Raw genomic sequence first — 19,158 nt, 5'->3', positions numbered from 1 at the left:
CTGTTCTTGCTTTTTGTAACTGACCCATTTAAGTTTGAAAGAAAAGTATTTTCTGGAATTGTGAACTCTACACTGCACAGGAAAATAGGAGTCTGATACGCTATCAGAAACCATAAGGTAGCCCATTGTCTGAATGCTCTACCACTTCAGTCAAACATTGATACCAGAGTTTAAGTTCCTGTAAGGACTGCATTCTGCTCACTACCTTCTACTGTAAATTCAGCTGCTGAGGGGATGGTGCTACCTGTTTAAGAATACTGAAGCATTTGTCCTGCTAAAAAAAAAATTAGAAAGGTTATAGATGCTTACAAGTGATAGGATACCAAAAAGACAAGTTTGAAAATCTTAAATCCAGTATCTTCAAGCATAATCAACACAAGGATCATCATCATCTTCTGGTTTATATAAAGTGGAAGGAAAGCTATGCTTTGACATTTCAGACCCTGGTAGACCTTAAAAGGCTATTTCAGCATTATATTGTCATATTGTATAGTGTTGCTGGCTTTTAAAGAGAACGATATTGGCAGATTCAAAAACTGCATCGCCATCACTGAAGTGTGGGGCTTTTTTTCCACAGATTATCTTGACAGTCACCTTCACAACAGAAAAAAGCCATTTTATTACTTTCCTGCTTATGTATAATACTGTCTTCTGTCATGGTAGTTCAGAATTGCCCACTTAAGGAACTAGAAGACATTAATCTACAAAAGGAAGTCAAGAAGTTTTTATTGTATTTAGTCAATGGCTTTCTAAATATGTATTTTTTAAATCTAGATATATCATACTCTGTTCACGGAACATAGCCTTTTCCCTACAGCTTTATAAATTTCTTAGTGTTCTTTGCACTAAAGAGCACTAAAGCTGTGAGCCTGGTAAGCATGTGTCAAGACCCATTTCTTTTTTCCTGCTTTTTAGAAGATGTTTTCCCCACTGATGATGTGTCAGTTGATTGCAATTTGCAGAAGTTAAGGAAGTTGCAATCTTTGAAGTCGACACACAGTCTAGCTTTCCCCAGGTATATGGGTAGACTTGCTCTGCTCAGCCAGCATCAAACTTCCAGAAAACATCAAAAGCAGAAGATAGAAGAGTTAGGTTTTCCAAGAGCCACTGAATTAAAGCTTTCTTCCAACTGGGTGGGGCTTGTTATACAGTGGAGCAGCATGAATTTGGGGCAGGCCACTAACACTTCCTGACTTTCGGCCTAATGTAGTCATTCTGCAGTTTTGCTAGACGCTTATTGTTGATTCATAGCAAAATTAACCTGAATATTCAAAGGTAGACAAAAATCGTATCTCTCACTTTAGTAAATATTAACCCCTTGGCTGTATTTAGCTTAGTATATTAAAAAAACTAAGACCAGAGACATTTACATACAGATAAACATCACGTGTTTTCATTACTCTAACCTGTAGCAAAGCAAGCTCTGCTACTGTTTAGTGCTACCAAAAACGGTAGTACCTTGAACTGCTTTTTCAGAACCTACTCTGAGTAAGGAAAAGTTGCACTGTGTCCCGAGTAAGGAAAAGCTTTAATATCAGAATCTGGACAACCAAACAAATTTATTCTCAACTTAAGTTAACATCCACAACTGAAACAAGGGGCATATAACATCTTAGTAGCTCTGATCCCTTTCAGTAAGCTGTTGTGATGTTTGTAACCTGTAGATTTAAAACTTTTCATTAATATTTTTGATGAGTTTGGACGCCATACTAACCTTTCAAAGAAAAATACTCAGTTTTGTGGTTGGCTGTGTTTGGGGTTTTCCTTTGTAGTTGGGTGGTTTCTGGTGGGGTTTTTTTTGCTGCCCTTTTTTTTTTTTAAACTGGCAAGTTAGCATTTATGTTAAAGACAAAAATTCAAGACATTGATTTGTAAGCTGCAGTCATTTCAGGTTTCTTCCTCCAAAGTAAGAAAACACCCATCCATTTCACAAACTAATAATTCAAGTTAGAGTAACACTAATATTTCCATTATGGAAAAACCCAAACATTACAAGTTTTTGTACACAGCAGATTTAGAAAACCTTGTCTCCACCGTGAAACAAACACTGCTTTAACAACTGACCTGCATCATCTCTGTGCCCATTTTCATCTGAGTACAATACAGCCATTAAGACTGACATTAAGATCACTTCTACCATTTTTTAGAGTTTCAGCCTGTAATTCAAGGATGACAACTTAGGCCCTAATTATTCTTCCTCATTCTCTCAGATTCTTGAATGCAATCCCTTACCAGTGAATTCATACTTACTGTTCGAAGGTCTCCAATGCGCTTTTCAAGTAGCATAGGCAGACCTTCTGGGAGGGCAGGCACCTGCTTGGGTGTCATGACCTGAGAGGTGTAGGTTGCCTGAGTGACATTGCCATTTTCTCCTGACAGCTCAGATACTGGGCTGCCATCAGAAGTGCCATCAAGCAACTTGTCAAAGTCAATGTCTCCCAGCATCTCCAGGGCACTTTCAGCTTCTTGCAGGAGCTCACCTTCATTTGTGCTACCAAAAATGGAGAGGACAGGATCATTGATCCTAAGATTCAAGTCAGAGATATCATTTCCTGCACTGAGAGAGGAGGAAGGAATTTTACTAGGGGTAGAGGTTGCAACAGTCACTGGAGGTTTTGGACTAGATTCCTTCTTCCTCATGGCTTCCTTCTCCTTTTGAAATTTACGGATCATGGCAGCCAGAGAGAGTGAGTCTTTATACAATTTCTTTTTCTTTTTTTCAGACTTGTGTGAATTTAAGGCCATTACTCTGTAGAGAAAAGAAATCCTTCATTAGAATGCATATGACTTTTGAGGCCTTAGCAACCTTTAACAAAAATCTGGGAGTTTAGTACAATTAAAAAATTATCAGGGGAAAGAAGAAAATAGTCTGTGCTTCCATCTTCAGACTACTCTATCAATTACCATAAACCTTTGCTGTTCATGTGATTTCATGCTCTCCAACTGATTTGTTAAGTTTTGTACACATTGAAAGCAAAGGTTATTTACTTTTGACTTCTCAATCTATTTATGGAGAAGGCAGCACAGTTGTTAAACTCATAGCTGGTCTATGCTACTAAAAAACTTGCCTTTCAGACTCCTGAATGGTGGCAGGTTGTTTTAAGTTTAAGCACACTGTGTACATTAAAAAAAATTATCTTCACTGCTAAGAATTTTGACATTCAGGCTCAACATCTACATGGATTTTTCTGCCAATTCATCACCTGGATGAAAAACACTATCAATAAATTTTCAATACCTACTCAAATATTCATAACAACACAACTTTCACCCAGTGACAGTTTTCTAGAAGCCAATTATAAAACCTACCACCTTAATCCTTCCATGCTAGACTCAGAACTCAGGAAAGCACACACAAAGTTAGTAAGAAACATGCACAATAATTAAGCTATGCTTATAGTTTTCCAGATGAGAAACCAAGGGATAGGAAGAAAATTATTTTTCATTAGAAGATGTAATTCTTAGTGCTATGTAAGACTGGGTAGAACAATGATGGATAATGCTATTCATCATAGACTCAAAATTTCTTTCTGTAATTTGTCATGCCTTATTATTCCTTGTTCAAAATTTTGGAGGACAAAAAAATTAGTTTGTAGGACTTATTTATGCAAAAACCCTCACAAATTCTAAACCCAAAATCTATTAGCTATTATAGTTTACAGATACAATATTCTAAACAGCTGTGATAATCTTGCTATGGCACACAATCTTGAAACCAAGCCTCAAGTAGATTTCAAGGGTTCATCTAAAGAAAAAAAAACCTACCCCAACTGCTTAGGAACTTTCATTTTCCGAGGCTTCTTCTCCTTTTCTGTGCCTTCATCTTTCCTCTTGCGCTTCTTCATTCCACGATCTTCACTTTCTTTTAACTTTGCTATCTAGACAAAGAGATCAAATAAAGGACAATGATTCTTTTACCCTAAAAGACTTTTACAGCAAGACACATTTAGTTTTCCTTACATTTTCCAATTCAAAGCCAGAATGAAATACCTCAATGTGCATAAAGGCAAACAGTACCACTGGATTCCTAGCACCAATTGCAGTTTCTGACAAGTCTCAATCATTAATAGTTTTTAAACAGTTACTGAATTAAAGTATTTTTCTTGCTGAAAACTCTGAAGGCACACGCAGACTGATGTCCAGCCAGAATAAGCAATGGCTGCCTTGGAAGACTGAATCCCACCATCTCCTTCTGCTACCACAGTTTCATTGCTGAGTATAAAGTTACATAGTATGAAGTATCTTTTTGGCCAATTCAGATCAGCTGTCTTCCCTCCCAAGTTCATGCTGATCCCTAGCTTATCTGCTGGTGCAGCACAGGGATAAAGAAAGCCTTCACACTGTGCAAACATTATTCAGCAGCAGACAAAGCTTTGGTGTGTTATCAACACTATTTTAGTCACAAATCCAAATCGTAGCACCACAAGGGCTGCTATGAAGAAAGTTAACTCCATCCCAGTCAGACACAATACAAGAACCTTAAAATTATGTTAAAATTTGAAGTATTATAGAGCAGGAAAGGACATCAGAAAGCAGGAAGTTCTTGGAATGGCATGGAACTTGTCAATATCACATGCAAGCAATTATGTTTGTATTGATCATAACTTGTCCAAGTACACAGAACAACATACTGTTTGGGAAAGACTGTATACATAGTTTTTAATATAGCTATTCTTACACACTGAGTTTATTTTAACAGATATTTTAAGTGTTATTCTGAATACTGGGAACAATTTCAAATCATGCAAGCTTTGTGCAAAATCATAAAAGCAGTGTTGGAGAATTTAAGTTCTCATCTCATAATAAAATTCTTATAAAATTACTGAATCATCTTTGACTTCATGACAAATGGACACGTATTGTTAGCTTGCCTAAACAGATGGTTAGTTTTATAAGACTGGACAGCCTGTGGACATCCTGAGTTATTTCAAGAATGCTAGTACATGAGCCACAAAACAGATAATGCAGTGAAACAATACCGTGCATCATTCTGCTTTCAGCCTCTTCATCTGAGCCATTCTAAGTGTATCAAGTATTTCCCAACGTCCACCTAGCTGTAAGTTCTGTATAAAAACCATAATTAAGATCACTCACTTTAGGTGGCCTATGCTTTTTGTCTTCTGCAAAGTCTTCATCCTCCGAGTCAGATGCCTGGCGGAACTGCAGTGTACCAGTGTTGATATAAAACCCTCCATATTTGGTTGTCAGAGATGCAGGAACCAATTCATCATACTGGACAGGAAAAAGAGGAGTTTATCAGCGTTTCTTAATGAAATGAGTATGTAGTTTACTAATTTACCAGTCCTTACACATGAAAAATTATATACAAGTACACAGCACAGCTTACTAGAATAGAAACAGGATAGTAATGTTGTTGAAAACTTACTGGTCAAGGCACAGAACATTAATATCACAGAATGACCTTTCTACTTTCAAAACAATGCTTTTTTTTTTTAAGAAGAAAAGACAGGGTTACAGCATTAAAAGTACTGCTTTCTGAAGGAAATGAGGATGGGCACAGAGGCTTCCCCCCTACCCCTGAGGAAAAAAGGCCCAAAATCTTTTCAACTATTTTTCCCCCAATATTCTGTCTCAGATTATGTTACATTATGCTAGACATTAAATCTCAAGATACATAAGCCATATGAACAATGATACCCCACCTGCCTATGAGCAACTACACTTGATTGTTCCCTGGTTGGTTTTGTCCAGGAAGTAGGCAGGCACATAGTGATTTATTGGTTTCATCTATGACAGCCTTACAGGCATACCAGCAGCATCACTGGTGGAAAACATTTTGTAAAAAAAACCCCAAAACAAACCAACAAACGCTGCCTCTATCAATTTTAAATTTTAAGTTTCATACTTGTATTGAATACCCTTCAATTTTATGAGACAATGTGTAGTTCAAATAACCTTCTCAGTCACACACACTTATCACAGGCCCTTTAAGCTACCTGTTAGTGATAGCTACAGTTATTTCCGGAACCTATTTCTTTCATATTTTCAAAAAAGATGACAGTCTGAACAATCACTATATTTTAGTGGAAGAAGCCTAATCTGTATCAGAAGTTTACAGAACTGGATGTTATATCCAGGAAATAGGACTGAAGATAATAGAGATTTTTTTTAGATAGTAGAGATGTAAATTAATAATGAAAAACTTTTCAGGTTATATGCTTTGTTTCATTAAGATTGCCACAGTTTTCATTAATACCAATCTCTATGGTGCACTTGACATGTTCAGACCTTCCAACACATGCCACATTCAGTACCAACTCCAATCACAGTGCCCTGCCCAAAAAACTACTTTTAAATTCTCTGAAATTTTCTTTTGTTAAAAGTGCTATCCCAGACACGACAAACTTGGCCACAGTATCTGTTAGCTTATTTCCATTTTTAGATGTTGAATATGACACTGCCTCTTATACAAATACAACAAATCCAGGAGACTCATTTCACTGAAAGTCACATACATTCTACTTCTGTTTGGAGCGTTTTGAAAACCATAAAAGGTTTCAAACACTTATACATACTTTATTTTGAAAAGCATTTACTATTTATGAAGGAATTTCCAAGTTAGAATTACAAAGTCGTATCTCAAAAATACTGAAATCCAAAGATGTAGGAGAAGTGGTCAACATTAAGTACAGTGGAAGACAATACTTCTATTATTTCATGCCCAGCAGCCTCCTCAGAATGACATTATTCCCCAAGTATTACCAGCAAACTGTCAATCTCTAAGAAATATCTTGTTAACAGCAAACTCTCAAGAAGGCTGGGAGGATAAATAGATTCATTCTAGCTCTATGCTTAAGTATCAAAGCAGCAAGTCATGGAAGTGTTTGCAAGAGAACTGAGGGATGGTTGCCTTGACAATGGTGTTATCACTACACAAAAAGACAATGTTGTCCTTAACTACTCCAAATACCATACTGAAAATTGTAAGATGGTGCACTTAAAAAGCAACAAATATAATTCTGGAAGCTAGTCTGCTTGGAAGCCTGAGACACATACCTGCCAGCAAAGATAAGGAGAAAATACTTACAGGACCTGAAAAGTGTTACAAAAGTACCAGAAAGACACAATAACAGTGCAATGATTAAGAATCCATTTCTGCCCTTCTTCTGAAAGAAAGGGTAGGATTTTGACACACCTCAGAGCTATGCACTCTGGCAGAAGAAAGAGTCAATTCTGAGTTACAGCTGCAAGCAGTAAATGTTTGGTAGCACAGCCAAACAATTAAGAATTAAGATACTTGAGAAGGTAACAATATGTTTGTTATTTTGAAGTTTGAACCAGCAAGCCTTCCACTGCATGTCTATTAAGACAGAATTCAACAGGCTGAATAAATTAGTAGACAGTTTTAACTGCCACAAACATTAACTGAAGACTTGAGATCACTTACATGAAGGGAACACACCGTCAGCTACCAGCTTATTTCATTCCCCCCTGCACACCATGCAAAATATACTTAAGATAAAATGGTTTAAGAACCAAAAAGTCTGGGCTAACAAAAGCATTAAGACAGGAAGAAGAGTTATCCAGGAAAGCAAAACAGTGAATGTATACTTCAACAAGGAAGCTGGTGAAACAGCCAGAACTGGAGAACTATGAGGATTTGATCTGAATAATTAGTTAGAAATATCCACGAGTCATCACCTTTTATCTTCCTGGAATGTAAGGCCTAACAAGCAGTACAGAAAGACAGAAAGGGAAAGTGTTGACAGGATCTATGAAAGATCATATGAGAGACTAGCACAAAAAAGCAGGAGAATCTATTAATTGGACAAAATGAAAGCAAAGTGGCTTAGTTTTGGACTTGTCATTAATCTTAAGAGACCAGGACAATCACACAAAGTAGGAGGTGCAAAGTAAACTTGAGAGTGGAGGCTGGGTAAGAATTTCAGAGAAATCTGGTATTTTTCCACAGCTCTAAGAACCAGCTTCATTATGTACAAGGAAGATCAAAGGGAAAGAAAATAAATTATTATCCACAGTGCTTAATAAACCAAGCAGGGTGTGAACTGAATTGGTGAGGTTGGGGCAGTACAGGATCAAAACAGATGAATACAGTAGTTGCCAAGTTTGAAGGAGAACGCACACAGTCAAACCTGGGACCATTATCTAATAAGTGAAGAACAAGTAAAAGGAAACACAGTAAAGACTTGGCTGGAGAGCAGTAAAGGAAGTCCTAGAGAACACACAAGAAAAAAAGTAAGTATTAAAGACAGTCCACAAGTGAGGAAGCCATAAATCACAACAGATTATTAGAATGATCAACATGCTATGTGGTACGGATCCATAGGAACAAGGCAACCAGAAATACAGAATTCATTCAATATACAGATGAATGAACTATCCCCTAACAGTTGGCAGGCAAACAGTCAGCAAGATGTGAATGTGCGACTTACCAGTTGAGATTTCAACAGCTTCTGCTGAGGACTATGAGTTTAGTCAGACATTTGAAAACCTATTTGACATTCAGTTCTCCTTAACCCTTGAGAGAGTTTACTTTTCCCTACCAAAATTTGGTTTATCCTCAGCCTACTGAACAAGGTCTAACTTATAACTCAATGTTTCATTTCATTTTCAACTTACCTAAAACTGGGGCCTGCAGATCACAATGTACCTAGTACCCCCTTCTTCAAGGTAAGCTTACTAGTGTGCTAATTGAACAGAAAATTTGAATATGATTGTATAAGATATTGCCAACAGCTAGATTAAACTTCATTTTAAAGTTTCTTCAGGACTCTCAGTTAAAGGGAACATTGCTCTTGCAACTTCTAAATCTTCTGACGAATTGGTTTCAAGACTTTTGCTTTGCACTAGGTTTTCGGCATATGAAATCACAGAAATTATCCTATTAAGGAAAACAGTAAGCCCTTTAGAGTGTTCTGCTCTTCCTTGTACATTCCAAGGTTGAGAATTAAAATTCTCAGAAGTACAAGCAGACAGGACTTCATATATGATTGACTCCGATGAACATGGATTTGTCCCATGGAAGATTATGGAATCATTCTGCAGATAACAAAATAAGACTGATATATTGTCTGATGATCTAAAAGCAGATCATTAAGTTATTTTCAACTATTGTCCTTGAGCTACATTACTGTGCTTCTAGTGCCATTAATTTAATTAAATGTTTAGGTGTGAAAGAATGTAGGTTTTCTCAAAAATAAGTTAACCAGTTTCAACTTCATTATTATACCAAGAACAGTGAAATTTTATGGATTATACCAATTTAGTTCTGAAATCCAGATCCACAGTACATAGCAGTATCTTGCATTGTCTACTCTTGTGTTCAGATATTCTGACCATGATTCTCCTCATTCAGCTCCCTTCCAGAGAACAACGTATACTATAAAAGTACACACGTGACAACACTTTTTAACACTTCTGTATTAAATTCTGGAAGTGATATTTGCTGCAAATACATCCAAGTGTTTTAAGAAAATGTATCCTGAACATTATTTGTTCTCAAACTGGTATTATTTAGATAAAAGATAAGCAGGGATCATTTTTGTTCCTTGTTCAGTTTATTTTGAGATAGCTCTAACCAGCTTGGGAGGGGTGGGGAGCTATTTGTCATCATCATTAGCTCACTGACTTCACTCACAGTCAAGCTACTGAAGTTATGTAAAATATGGCTGCTTCAGTCAAATGGACTGAATATCCCTACAGTTCACTACATACTTCAAGATACTTCACACAAACATAGTTGATTGATCTCAATGAATGCTTCTTAAAGACACAAAGAACTGAAATGCACTCTTTGGCTTTGCTATCCTTTATAAGTTTTCAAACAAAGTAACAGAACTATCCTTCCAAAAAATAGCATAAGAGAATATGCAATGAACTCCTGACCAAGGTTAAGGGGGAACAATACATTCCTTTTCTAATCCAAAACGACATCAAAAAGCATGCAGAAAGAGCCTTCCCATGGTAAAGAAGGTTCCTCTTCCAAAATGAACAGGCAAGTTTTTGGTTTTGTTTTTTGGGGCAAAGGACTGCTGACAAAACACAACAGAAAAAATAAATATTTATAAATTATAAATAAATATTAAATAAAGATATACCACCTGACTCAGGGTAGTCTAGACTAGCATAGTATGGTCTCCTAGGAGAATCCTAGTTTGGTAGTCAGTATACTGTTATCCGTCAACCTACCAGAGCACCTTGAGAAAAGTACATAGATATATATATATATTGCCCTATTTTGTTCTCACCATGACCACCACCTTTTATACCCTTCCACCAGTCACCAGAGTCAGGCTATTAGCTTAAGTGACCTTCAGTGCAAAGAGGTGACATTGTCATTGCCTTGAAAATATTTCAGCTTAAGTTATAAAATATATGACCGCTCATGTGACCACCTTTATCTGTTCAACTCAGTTCTTTTAGAGATTGAGCTCAGACCCACACTGAAAATATAGTTCAGTGTTTTTATTACAAATAAATATGCAATGTATTACTTAACCTCTCCAGGTTTCATGTAACAGAATCACTAGAAGATTCTGTAAAAAAGAGTTACACTTTCCTTTTCCATTCATTTAACATGAAGAGCAGACTTACCATATATGACATTTAAGACAAATGCTTTATCAAAGATCTGTTATTTTGGCATGTTATAAACCCCCCTTTTATATTAATAATCATATTGTTTGTATATTTTTTGGAAAACATTTAAGTACCTTGTGCTGCTTAAGTAAATTCAACTACTCAAAGAATAGTTGATCCTAGGCCATAATCTACCCCTCTAGTAGCTCAGATTACTTTGAAAAGTGATTTTGTGCTCTTTAAAAAAATGAATTTATCAAAAAGCAAGAAGTTGCTATTATCATTATTATTTAATTATTTCTTACTCCTACATTCTTGATGCATGCTAATCTAAACAATGGTAGTCATACTTGAGGACTGCTGAATATATAGTTTTAACACGACTGTTCTACATTAACAGAACAGTACCTTCTTTATTTGTTTTGGTACTCCTTTACTTATTTACCTTAGGGTGACGAGGGGTAAAAAGCAAAGAAAGAATATCCTAACTGAAATTTGCCCTTGTATTCACTTGAATGCATATGACATGTCAGGTGCCAACCAGCAGATCTACCCTGAAGACACCTGAGAAGCATTCATGACATCTTTTATTAAAGGTGACATGGTGCACTCAGCTAAGTGAGCACTATTCCCCAGCCATAGAACTTCTAAGACTGGGCAAAGTGACATGAACAAAGACGACAGACCAGTAATATAAACATACAAATACATAGCCAATGAAACAGCTAGTAAGTGAATCTCTTAAAAGAAGCTTTAATGCACCCTCATGTACTCAGTGTGGATGAGGTTTGTGATAGAAGTCTACAAAGCCAGCTCTTTCCACATGAAAAATGCAGCAGTGTTAAATTTATCTCTCAATCCAACATGAAAAGCATGTTTAATAATGGATCCTATGTAGCATTTTTCTGTATACACCTCAGACACTGGCAGGTTGATAGGGGTTTTTTTGTTTTGCTTTAAGAGACATTTATCTTTCTCAACATCACTGTCTCCATAGCTATGCTTAAAACAAGCTCCTTTAAGGAGGAAGGATGAAAGAAAAACATCAAGTTGGCCTAAAACATTATCTGGCCCAGAACCCCACAAAAAAAGTAAAAATTACCATCAGCACACTGAGCTCTGCCATTCCCCAAATAGATACCATTCCCACTGGGAAAAAGCATCCCAGATACTCAAGAGTCTTGAGCAAGATGCTGTTACTGGGAATCCATCAGCTTTAAGTTTTAGATCACAACAGCAGGAACATTTGAGGGGAAGCCAGGGTGGGAGAGAAGAGGATATTAAATCTATCACATCTTTAATAATCTTGGAGATTACAAAATTAAGTAAATGAAATTTATCATGAAAACTGTATCATGACATAGAAATTTTGCAAAGACTAAGCCCTTAAACTACAGAAAGTATTCTAGGGAACCCAGATAGAAAGAGAGCAATGCTGACCATTGTGTTTAGAATTACTAGAATCAACATACAACCATTGAAAGCCTGTCTTTTAGGAAGGTCTGAGCTCTTGAGGCAAGATGTAGCTAAAGAAAAATAAGGTTTTCCTTTACGCTGAAGCACCTGCTTTGGAGAAACTTTCCATGTATGAGAAACCATTTGTAGGCTAGTTTTCTCTTCCCAGCAGCACAGGCCTCTTACACCAGTATTTAGAAGGCTGCTGTGGAACCATGAATATTGTAGACTGGATTAAACATTGAAATACAGCCCTGGGTGTCTGAAGTACTGAACTGCATGCTTCTCATTGCTCTTAGCATTCATGTTTTGCTTCAGTTCCTGTCAGTGTGGCTACCTGATATCACTGCTTCAAAAGACAGCTTGCACTGCTTACAGATTTCTAGGTGGATGGTTCTCCCTCAGCATTTATCTACCCAACATGGGGAAAGGTGCTAACTGGTCTTTATTTTGGATGTGCAAGTCTTGTTACCTCCGAGTATAAGAAAACTGCCCACTTTTTCACTAAGCATCATGTATTACTTCAGATCCCTGTTCTATATTACATAGCAGAAAGCTCAGAATGCACTGTATTCCCCTGGAATCTCTTATCTATATAAAGCTTACATTGTCAGGAAGGTATTCAACCAACCAAATATTCAGAGGTCATCACAAGAGCAAGTAGTCCAGCCAATCCAGGCCAATGTGCACGTATACGCATATATGTGCATGCAGGAAAAATAGAGGGGGAGCAGAAATCTACAGGAATGCCATTCAAAAAAGAATGTAGTTCTGGACAGTTTACACTACAGCAAAACCACCAAAGCAGTGGAAGCACTGAGGAGGGATAATGTTCTTTTCAGATTATGAACATTGTGTGTATTACCACCACAGAGGTCCATTAAGATAAGCAAACATTAGGACTTGCCATCAGACTAACCACTACATAGAGGTTAGAAACAATAGTAAGATGGTCTTCATTTACATTTTTTTCTGGAATGAAGAGTTCACAACCCACTGACTACAGTCAAAATGCTCAATCCAAAAATATCCACTGTATAGACTGAAGCATGGATTTCCCACTTGTCTGCAATTCAATTCAGAGAGGAAAAGCCACTTCTTCCAAACAGGACCAGCTAAAAATTTTCTAAGGACAGCAAGGTTAAAAAGTGAACAGCATATACACCAGATACATGCAAAGCAAACAGCAAACTTTAACTAGGTACTTGTTCTTGTAACAGGAGACAAGTCTGAAGGAAGATGGGAGGTAGGAACTGACAGTGTCACTTGGGATAAAAAGTACCCAAGAACCTTTCTGCAATATTTTCCTCTCGTTGGCTTCACGTCTGAGTTCACTGAATTGCTCTTCAGGAGCCCTTACTTTTCTGTGTTTCAGCAGCCACAAGGTCTTTGATGGTCTTCACGCAGTCATGCTGCTGAAGTCTTTACTATGCTGTAGGAAAGTACTAATTCTTTCCAGAGTAAACAAGGAAAAGCAAATCTAAGAATCTCATGCATGGTTTTCATTTTCACAGAAGGTAAACAATGCCAATCTAGCCTACTAAGCAGCCCCAAATTAACACTGCTTCATGAGGGCAAGTACCAGTGCCCTTTGAAGAGTCTGACAGAAAAAAAAAATCTCTTTGCTTAGGATAAGGTCCCTTCTATCAGCACTTTCCTCCAGAAACACATATTCTGTACCTGTCTGTACTCCAGCCCCATTAAAATCCATTACCTGAGAATTACACCATTAGCAGATTCCCTGCTCTTGACCCTAATATCTGCCCTCAAGGAAACAAGCAGAACAACTGCCTTCCTTGATCCTTGAAGGACCCAAATACAATGTTACATATGGTATTTGTTATATATGCACCTATGTTACATGTACAAAATTGCTTAGTTGGAAATGGATCCAAAGGAAGCATGATTCCTTAACTCAATTACAATATCTGCTAAAAACAGGCATAGTGTTTTATTTGTTTGATTTCTTGAATAATATTTGATTGCATTACCTCAAAATATGTTTTTAGAAGGAAAATATCTCTAAAGCTATGGAACAAATCTGTTTCAGTGCCAAAGAGCTCAGTATTTCTTTCACACCTGTGACAAGAAAATGGACTAAAATTGTAAGAAAGCTTTCAATTATTTTTTTCTGGGATACAGAGGAAGACAACAGGACACCAATCCTGGAGCAATTCAAGAGGCACTCATACTCATTTTTCAAGTGTTTGTGTCCAGGATATTATACCTTTCTGTGTAAGAAAGTGTATATTCCAAAAGAAAGTCAGTCCAGGCTGGGCCTGGTTCTGACATTTCTCAGGGTACATGGTGATTTAATAGCTGGCCACACAGAAGATGTGCAAGTCAGACACACAGATTTTCTTTCTGAATACTTCCCATTTGCATCTGAGATGGAATGAGAGATTTTGCTGAACTTAACTCCTACATTACAGGACCCTTAAGCTCTGCAACAGTAACTTAGACTGCAGCTGGCACACAGTGCATTTTTTTTTTTCTTTTCTATACAGAAACGAGGATAAAAGCAAAACAGAGATGGCCTCTCACTAGTCTGTATTTGTAACAGACACAAGGCATAATGATTTGCTCAGGAGAGCAATCTTTAGAGAATACACCATTCTCCCCAGTAGCTTCCACAGCTACCACATGATGCAACCATCTGGTCCTCTAACAACTGCCTTTTGTATGTTCTTGCAATGAGTCTGGCAAGAAATATCAGAAGTAAATGCTCCTGCAAACTTAACAGATCTGCTGCTGGTAACAAGAACAGCACTGGAAGAAGGCACAGTATGAGAAGTACTAACACACCAGTGAGTGTTCAACCCTGCTAGACTCACATACATCTTTGACAGAGACCCGTACTATGGAGTACTGAAAGTTATCCAAAGCACGTATCTGATCTGTAATAGGTCACAATAAGTCCAGAAAAAACAAGATACAACTTGGGTCTGTAAAATTTCAAAACCGAGGATGGTTAGCTTAAACAACAGTGAGAAACTAGGTAAGCCTATAGGCTCAAGTGGTTTTTCAGCAGGAGTGAAGCACGTTCTTACTGACCTTTGGAAAGGGCATACCAAGGCTTAGGCCTCAATATTGTTCCAGCAGCACAACCAAAAGTAGAGGGATAATGATAGGACAGTTTAATATTGGCAAGTTCAACTGAAATTTTAATCTAGACCAAGAAAAAGGACAAACTGATACAAGCTACAATAAGCATTTACAGCAAACTCACTTTTCACGCAACTTGTTCACGCGCTTTCAGACCTACTTCAAAAACTAACAACACACAGTTGAGCTCAGCCTGCTATCCACTGTGGTCAACAGCTGAACTTCTTTCGCTCAAGGTGTCAGCTCTGCAGCACACCTTCTGTGCACCTCATACAGTTCTTAATATTCATTGCAACATCTATATGCTAGAAACCTCACAGCTCAATGTTCACAGAAACTCTTTACAAAGTTTTATAGTTTCCCAGATCTACTACCACATTCAAAAGGAGGCTTGACATAATGTATGCTAAGCAATGCACTTCTGTGCTTTTCTTACTCTTTTCTCACAACTCCTTTTCATCATCTTTCTTCTCCCACTCAGACTTTTACCTCTCTCCTCTTCAGAGTAGCAGATCATTGCTGCTTTGCCCAGTGTCACTCAGCAGTGGAAGAAACTGAAGGCTGGCTAAAGTGTCAGGTGGTTTTTGTTGGTTTTTTTTGTTCATTTTTACTTGACTAAACGGGACACCTACTTATTGCTGGCATCTAATAAAGGAGAATTATAGGAGCTCTCCAAGCTGTTTTTATCACCCACTCACTTCTTCATTTTTATAATTTCATATATCCCCTCTAAAATATCTTCAAATGCCTCTTATAAACTTCCTGATGTTGCCTGCACCTAGTACCTTTTTCTTTTACTTCAAGATGTGTTTTCATTTCTGAAAAATATTCAGTCAAAATAAGCTGTAATATCCTACTGTTTAACCAAACTGTTTTATCTCCAATTTTTCAGGCACATTTGGTGAATGTTTAGAATAACCATCCTATTCTTACTGGTTTTTAAGAGCAGAATACCTTCCTGATCTAATGCAGGAAATTTAACACCAGTAATCTACTAATAATCCAGATAGCTAGTACAAGAAACTAAACAGAGCTGGTGTAATTTCAGTCTACAGTAAATGAAGGGCGCAAATAAAAATAATTTAATTTCTAAAGCTGGAAAATTATGTGATATAGCAATAGTTTTCTTAATTCTTGCAGTGCATAATGATATCTGAATGAGATTACAAATACAATCATTCATGGGATTCCCAACGTAGTATGCCCTTTAGCTCCATACCAGTTATACACGGGCACAAAGTATTTTCCCTTACCTTTCCTCTTCAACAAAAAAAAAAAGGTATTGTCTTATTTCTTCTTGCTGCTTTGGTGAGACTTACCGCTTCAGAATTATCAATGAAAGGGTCTGTTTCATCATAACCATAACCTATATCAATTAGATCCTGCAGGCGATCCTTCCGATGTTTGTGGGGCTTTCCACCCTGAAAACAAAGCAAGCATCATATCATTTGTGAAATGGGGAACCAATGTACTAAAGTCTACAAAACATAAGGCATTGGAGGGATGATGGTCAGTCAAGGAATTAACAGTTTTGCTTTCTTGGGTGCTTCCCTGAAGATGGTTTGATGACTAATGAAAACTTTCACACAGGAATGAGTTCTGTCAAACATGCTTTACTATAGCCTCACCAGAATCATCCCTGAAAGGTATTCACTAGCCACCTGGTTTCTGCGTGACCGAGATCTTCCTTGAGGATGCAAGGACACAGCAGAAGAATGGAAGGGATTATCTGCATCAGTGTTTACTGAAGCTTTTCACCTTTCCCAATAGAGTTCCTCCAACCTTTGTCCCAGAACATAAGCAGTCATGATACTACAACAATTAAGATGTCTAGTTCCTGAGGCTGCAAATAGTACTCATGCAAGTATTCAGAAAACTCAAATATGAGTTCCACAAATTAACTGTGGCATGTAACCTAAGGTTTAAACAACCTTTGCCCAACAGGACTAGGTGGCAAATACAATGCCAATTTTTGAAGAATTTTTCAAGGGCCACAGCAGAGTCTATAAACCAGTAAACCTGACCTCTGTATTGGGCAAGTTAATAGAAGTGATATAGAACAGAACCAACAGGCACAAGAATACACATTCCAGAGCAGGAAAGAATTTTGGTAGAAGGAAGCAGTACTTCAAATGCTTTAAAAAAGGTCCAAAGATCCAAAGATCATGGGATAAGAGGGAAGGTCTACTCAAATTAATGTCTAGTTTAAGGCTAGGAAAGAAAGGATACGAATAAATATTTAATTCTGGCAGAGAAAGTGAGCAGTGAAATCACCAAGGAATGTGTATTCATTCATCTCTAGAAGCAACAGAGAGGGCTAACAGTGTGGTGGGGTGGGGTGTGATATGACAAATTACTCAGGATAGTACATAAAAAGACAACTGAAGAATCACTGGAAGACCTCACAGTTTCTCTGAACTTCGTATGATAAATCATCAGTTGAATTCACTATCAATAAAAGCAAGGTAATCCACATAAAGGAATTGCAATCAAAACGAGAAAAAAATACAGGGTGCTCCCAATTTGTTATGCTGCTCAGGAAGCACTGGAGTTGTTACACACAGTTCTATGACATTTGCTCAACAACCAAGAGTTGTCAAAAAGGAAAAGAATTGGGACTTATGAAAAAAGGAACAGAGAACAAAACCAGAAGTCATCATTATGTCACCGATAAATTAGGGCACCCTACCATTAATATCCTTTCATTTAAAAAAAGAAATTAGAACAAAAAAGGGAATGGTAAGCCAACAAGGATGTTTAAAGGTAATAAACACTGCTTCTGTGCAATAACAGAATGTTAAGACACTTCACCTGAGGAGCAAAAGGGCTGAATTTAGATGATAGCATCAGAATCACATGCAGCATGCAGAAGAACAGGAAATATTTTGCTCTTTTTTACAATACAGAAACTACAGAGCACCAAGTGAACTCATCAGGTTTAAACACAAAGTATGTTTTCATACAACATAATCATCATGGTACTCGGTGCCATAAACACAATGTGAAATTCAGTGAACTCAAAATGATCTGGCAAATTTATGGCAGAAAGCTACACAAAGGGTAGTTAAACACACAGCCTTTGGCTTTGGGAGAAATTAAGCCCGATTGCTAGACAGGCACAGTGAAGTAATATCAATGAACGCTTACTATGTTATACTTTCAAGTATGAGTGAGATTCCACTAGTGTCAGAGGACTATGCTACCATCCATTAGATGGACCTTTGTTTTGTTCCAGTAAAAATTCTTACGTTATGTACAGTATCATCCAAGATTTAATATTATGTTTTTACAACACAGTGTTTGATTTCGTCTAGAGAATAACAGTAATCAAAAGAATGAAAGTGGGAACCATTTGGAACAGATTTTTATGCTGGTGTTTAAAACGTACAGCAATTGCAAAAAATTTCTGAATAATCGAGTAAACAAATGGTACATTAACTTTATGCATCTTGTTTTATGAAAATGTATTTATTCATAGGCTTTTTCTTAGTATCTGTAAGATATATCCAGTATTGTACTGATTTGATTATGACTACAGGAATTCATCTGAAAAGGAGAAAGTCTTCAATGAAGACTGTTCTTCATGCACCAATTTTTTGAGAAGTACTGCCACACGTGCTATGATTAAACAGATTGTTCGACTCCATTTTAAATGGATATAGATAAGTAATATCTAATTAGTTTGAGGAGGATATATTACTTCCTGCAAACCTGAAAAAACCCTCTACTACTTTTTCATACCACCAGTGATTACTTTTACACTGTTACAAACCACTGTTAAAAAGAAGAGAATGGGTATCTACTTCATGGGGTCCCTGTTCTAGTTTAAGCTAAGGAGCAAACATCTCACTACAAGAATCAGAAGATGGCTGGATGTTGTCAGAACACAAGCAATTGTACTGGGTCACTGTACAGAGATGCAATGCCTCTGAGCATGGATGGTAAGTAGAGACTGATTGTTCTCACTAGAAGAGAGAAAGGACAGGGAGTATCTAACACAAGAACTATTAATGCCTTGCTGCTCTCCATGCTAGCGGC

At 37.2% G+C, this 19,158-nt stretch overlaps 1 protein-coding gene across 1 annotated transcript in view; it reads right to left on the bottom strand.

Moving 5' to 3' along the window:
* UBN2 (ubinuclein 2) overlaps window positions 1-19,158 on the bottom strand; it is a 55,107-nt gene that overhangs the window by 29,239 nt on the left and 6,710 nt on the right. Inside the window, exons 3-6 of the mRNA XM_074870980.1 lie at window positions 16,440-16,541; window positions 5,095-5,232; window positions 3,766-3,878; window positions 2,251-2,749 (exon numbers count right to left, since the gene is read on the bottom strand). Coding sequence (XP_074727081.1) covers window positions 2,251-2,749; window positions 3,766-3,878; window positions 5,095-5,232; window positions 16,440-16,541 — 852 coding nt within the window. The remainder of the gene's footprint in view (window positions 1-2,250; window positions 2,750-3,765; window positions 3,879-5,094; window positions 5,233-16,439; window positions 16,542-19,158) is intronic.

The sequence above is a fragment of the Strix uralensis genome, chromosome 5 (assembly GCF_047716275.1).
Source record: "Strix uralensis isolate ZFMK-TIS-50842 chromosome 5, bStrUra1, whole genome shotgun sequence".
In the NCBI taxonomy this organism is placed as follows: domain Eukaryota; kingdom Metazoa; phylum Chordata; class Aves; order Strigiformes; family Strigidae; genus Strix; species Strix uralensis.
Note: the sequence above shows the minus strand (reverse complement) of the source record. Positions and strands in the feature narration are given on the sequence as shown.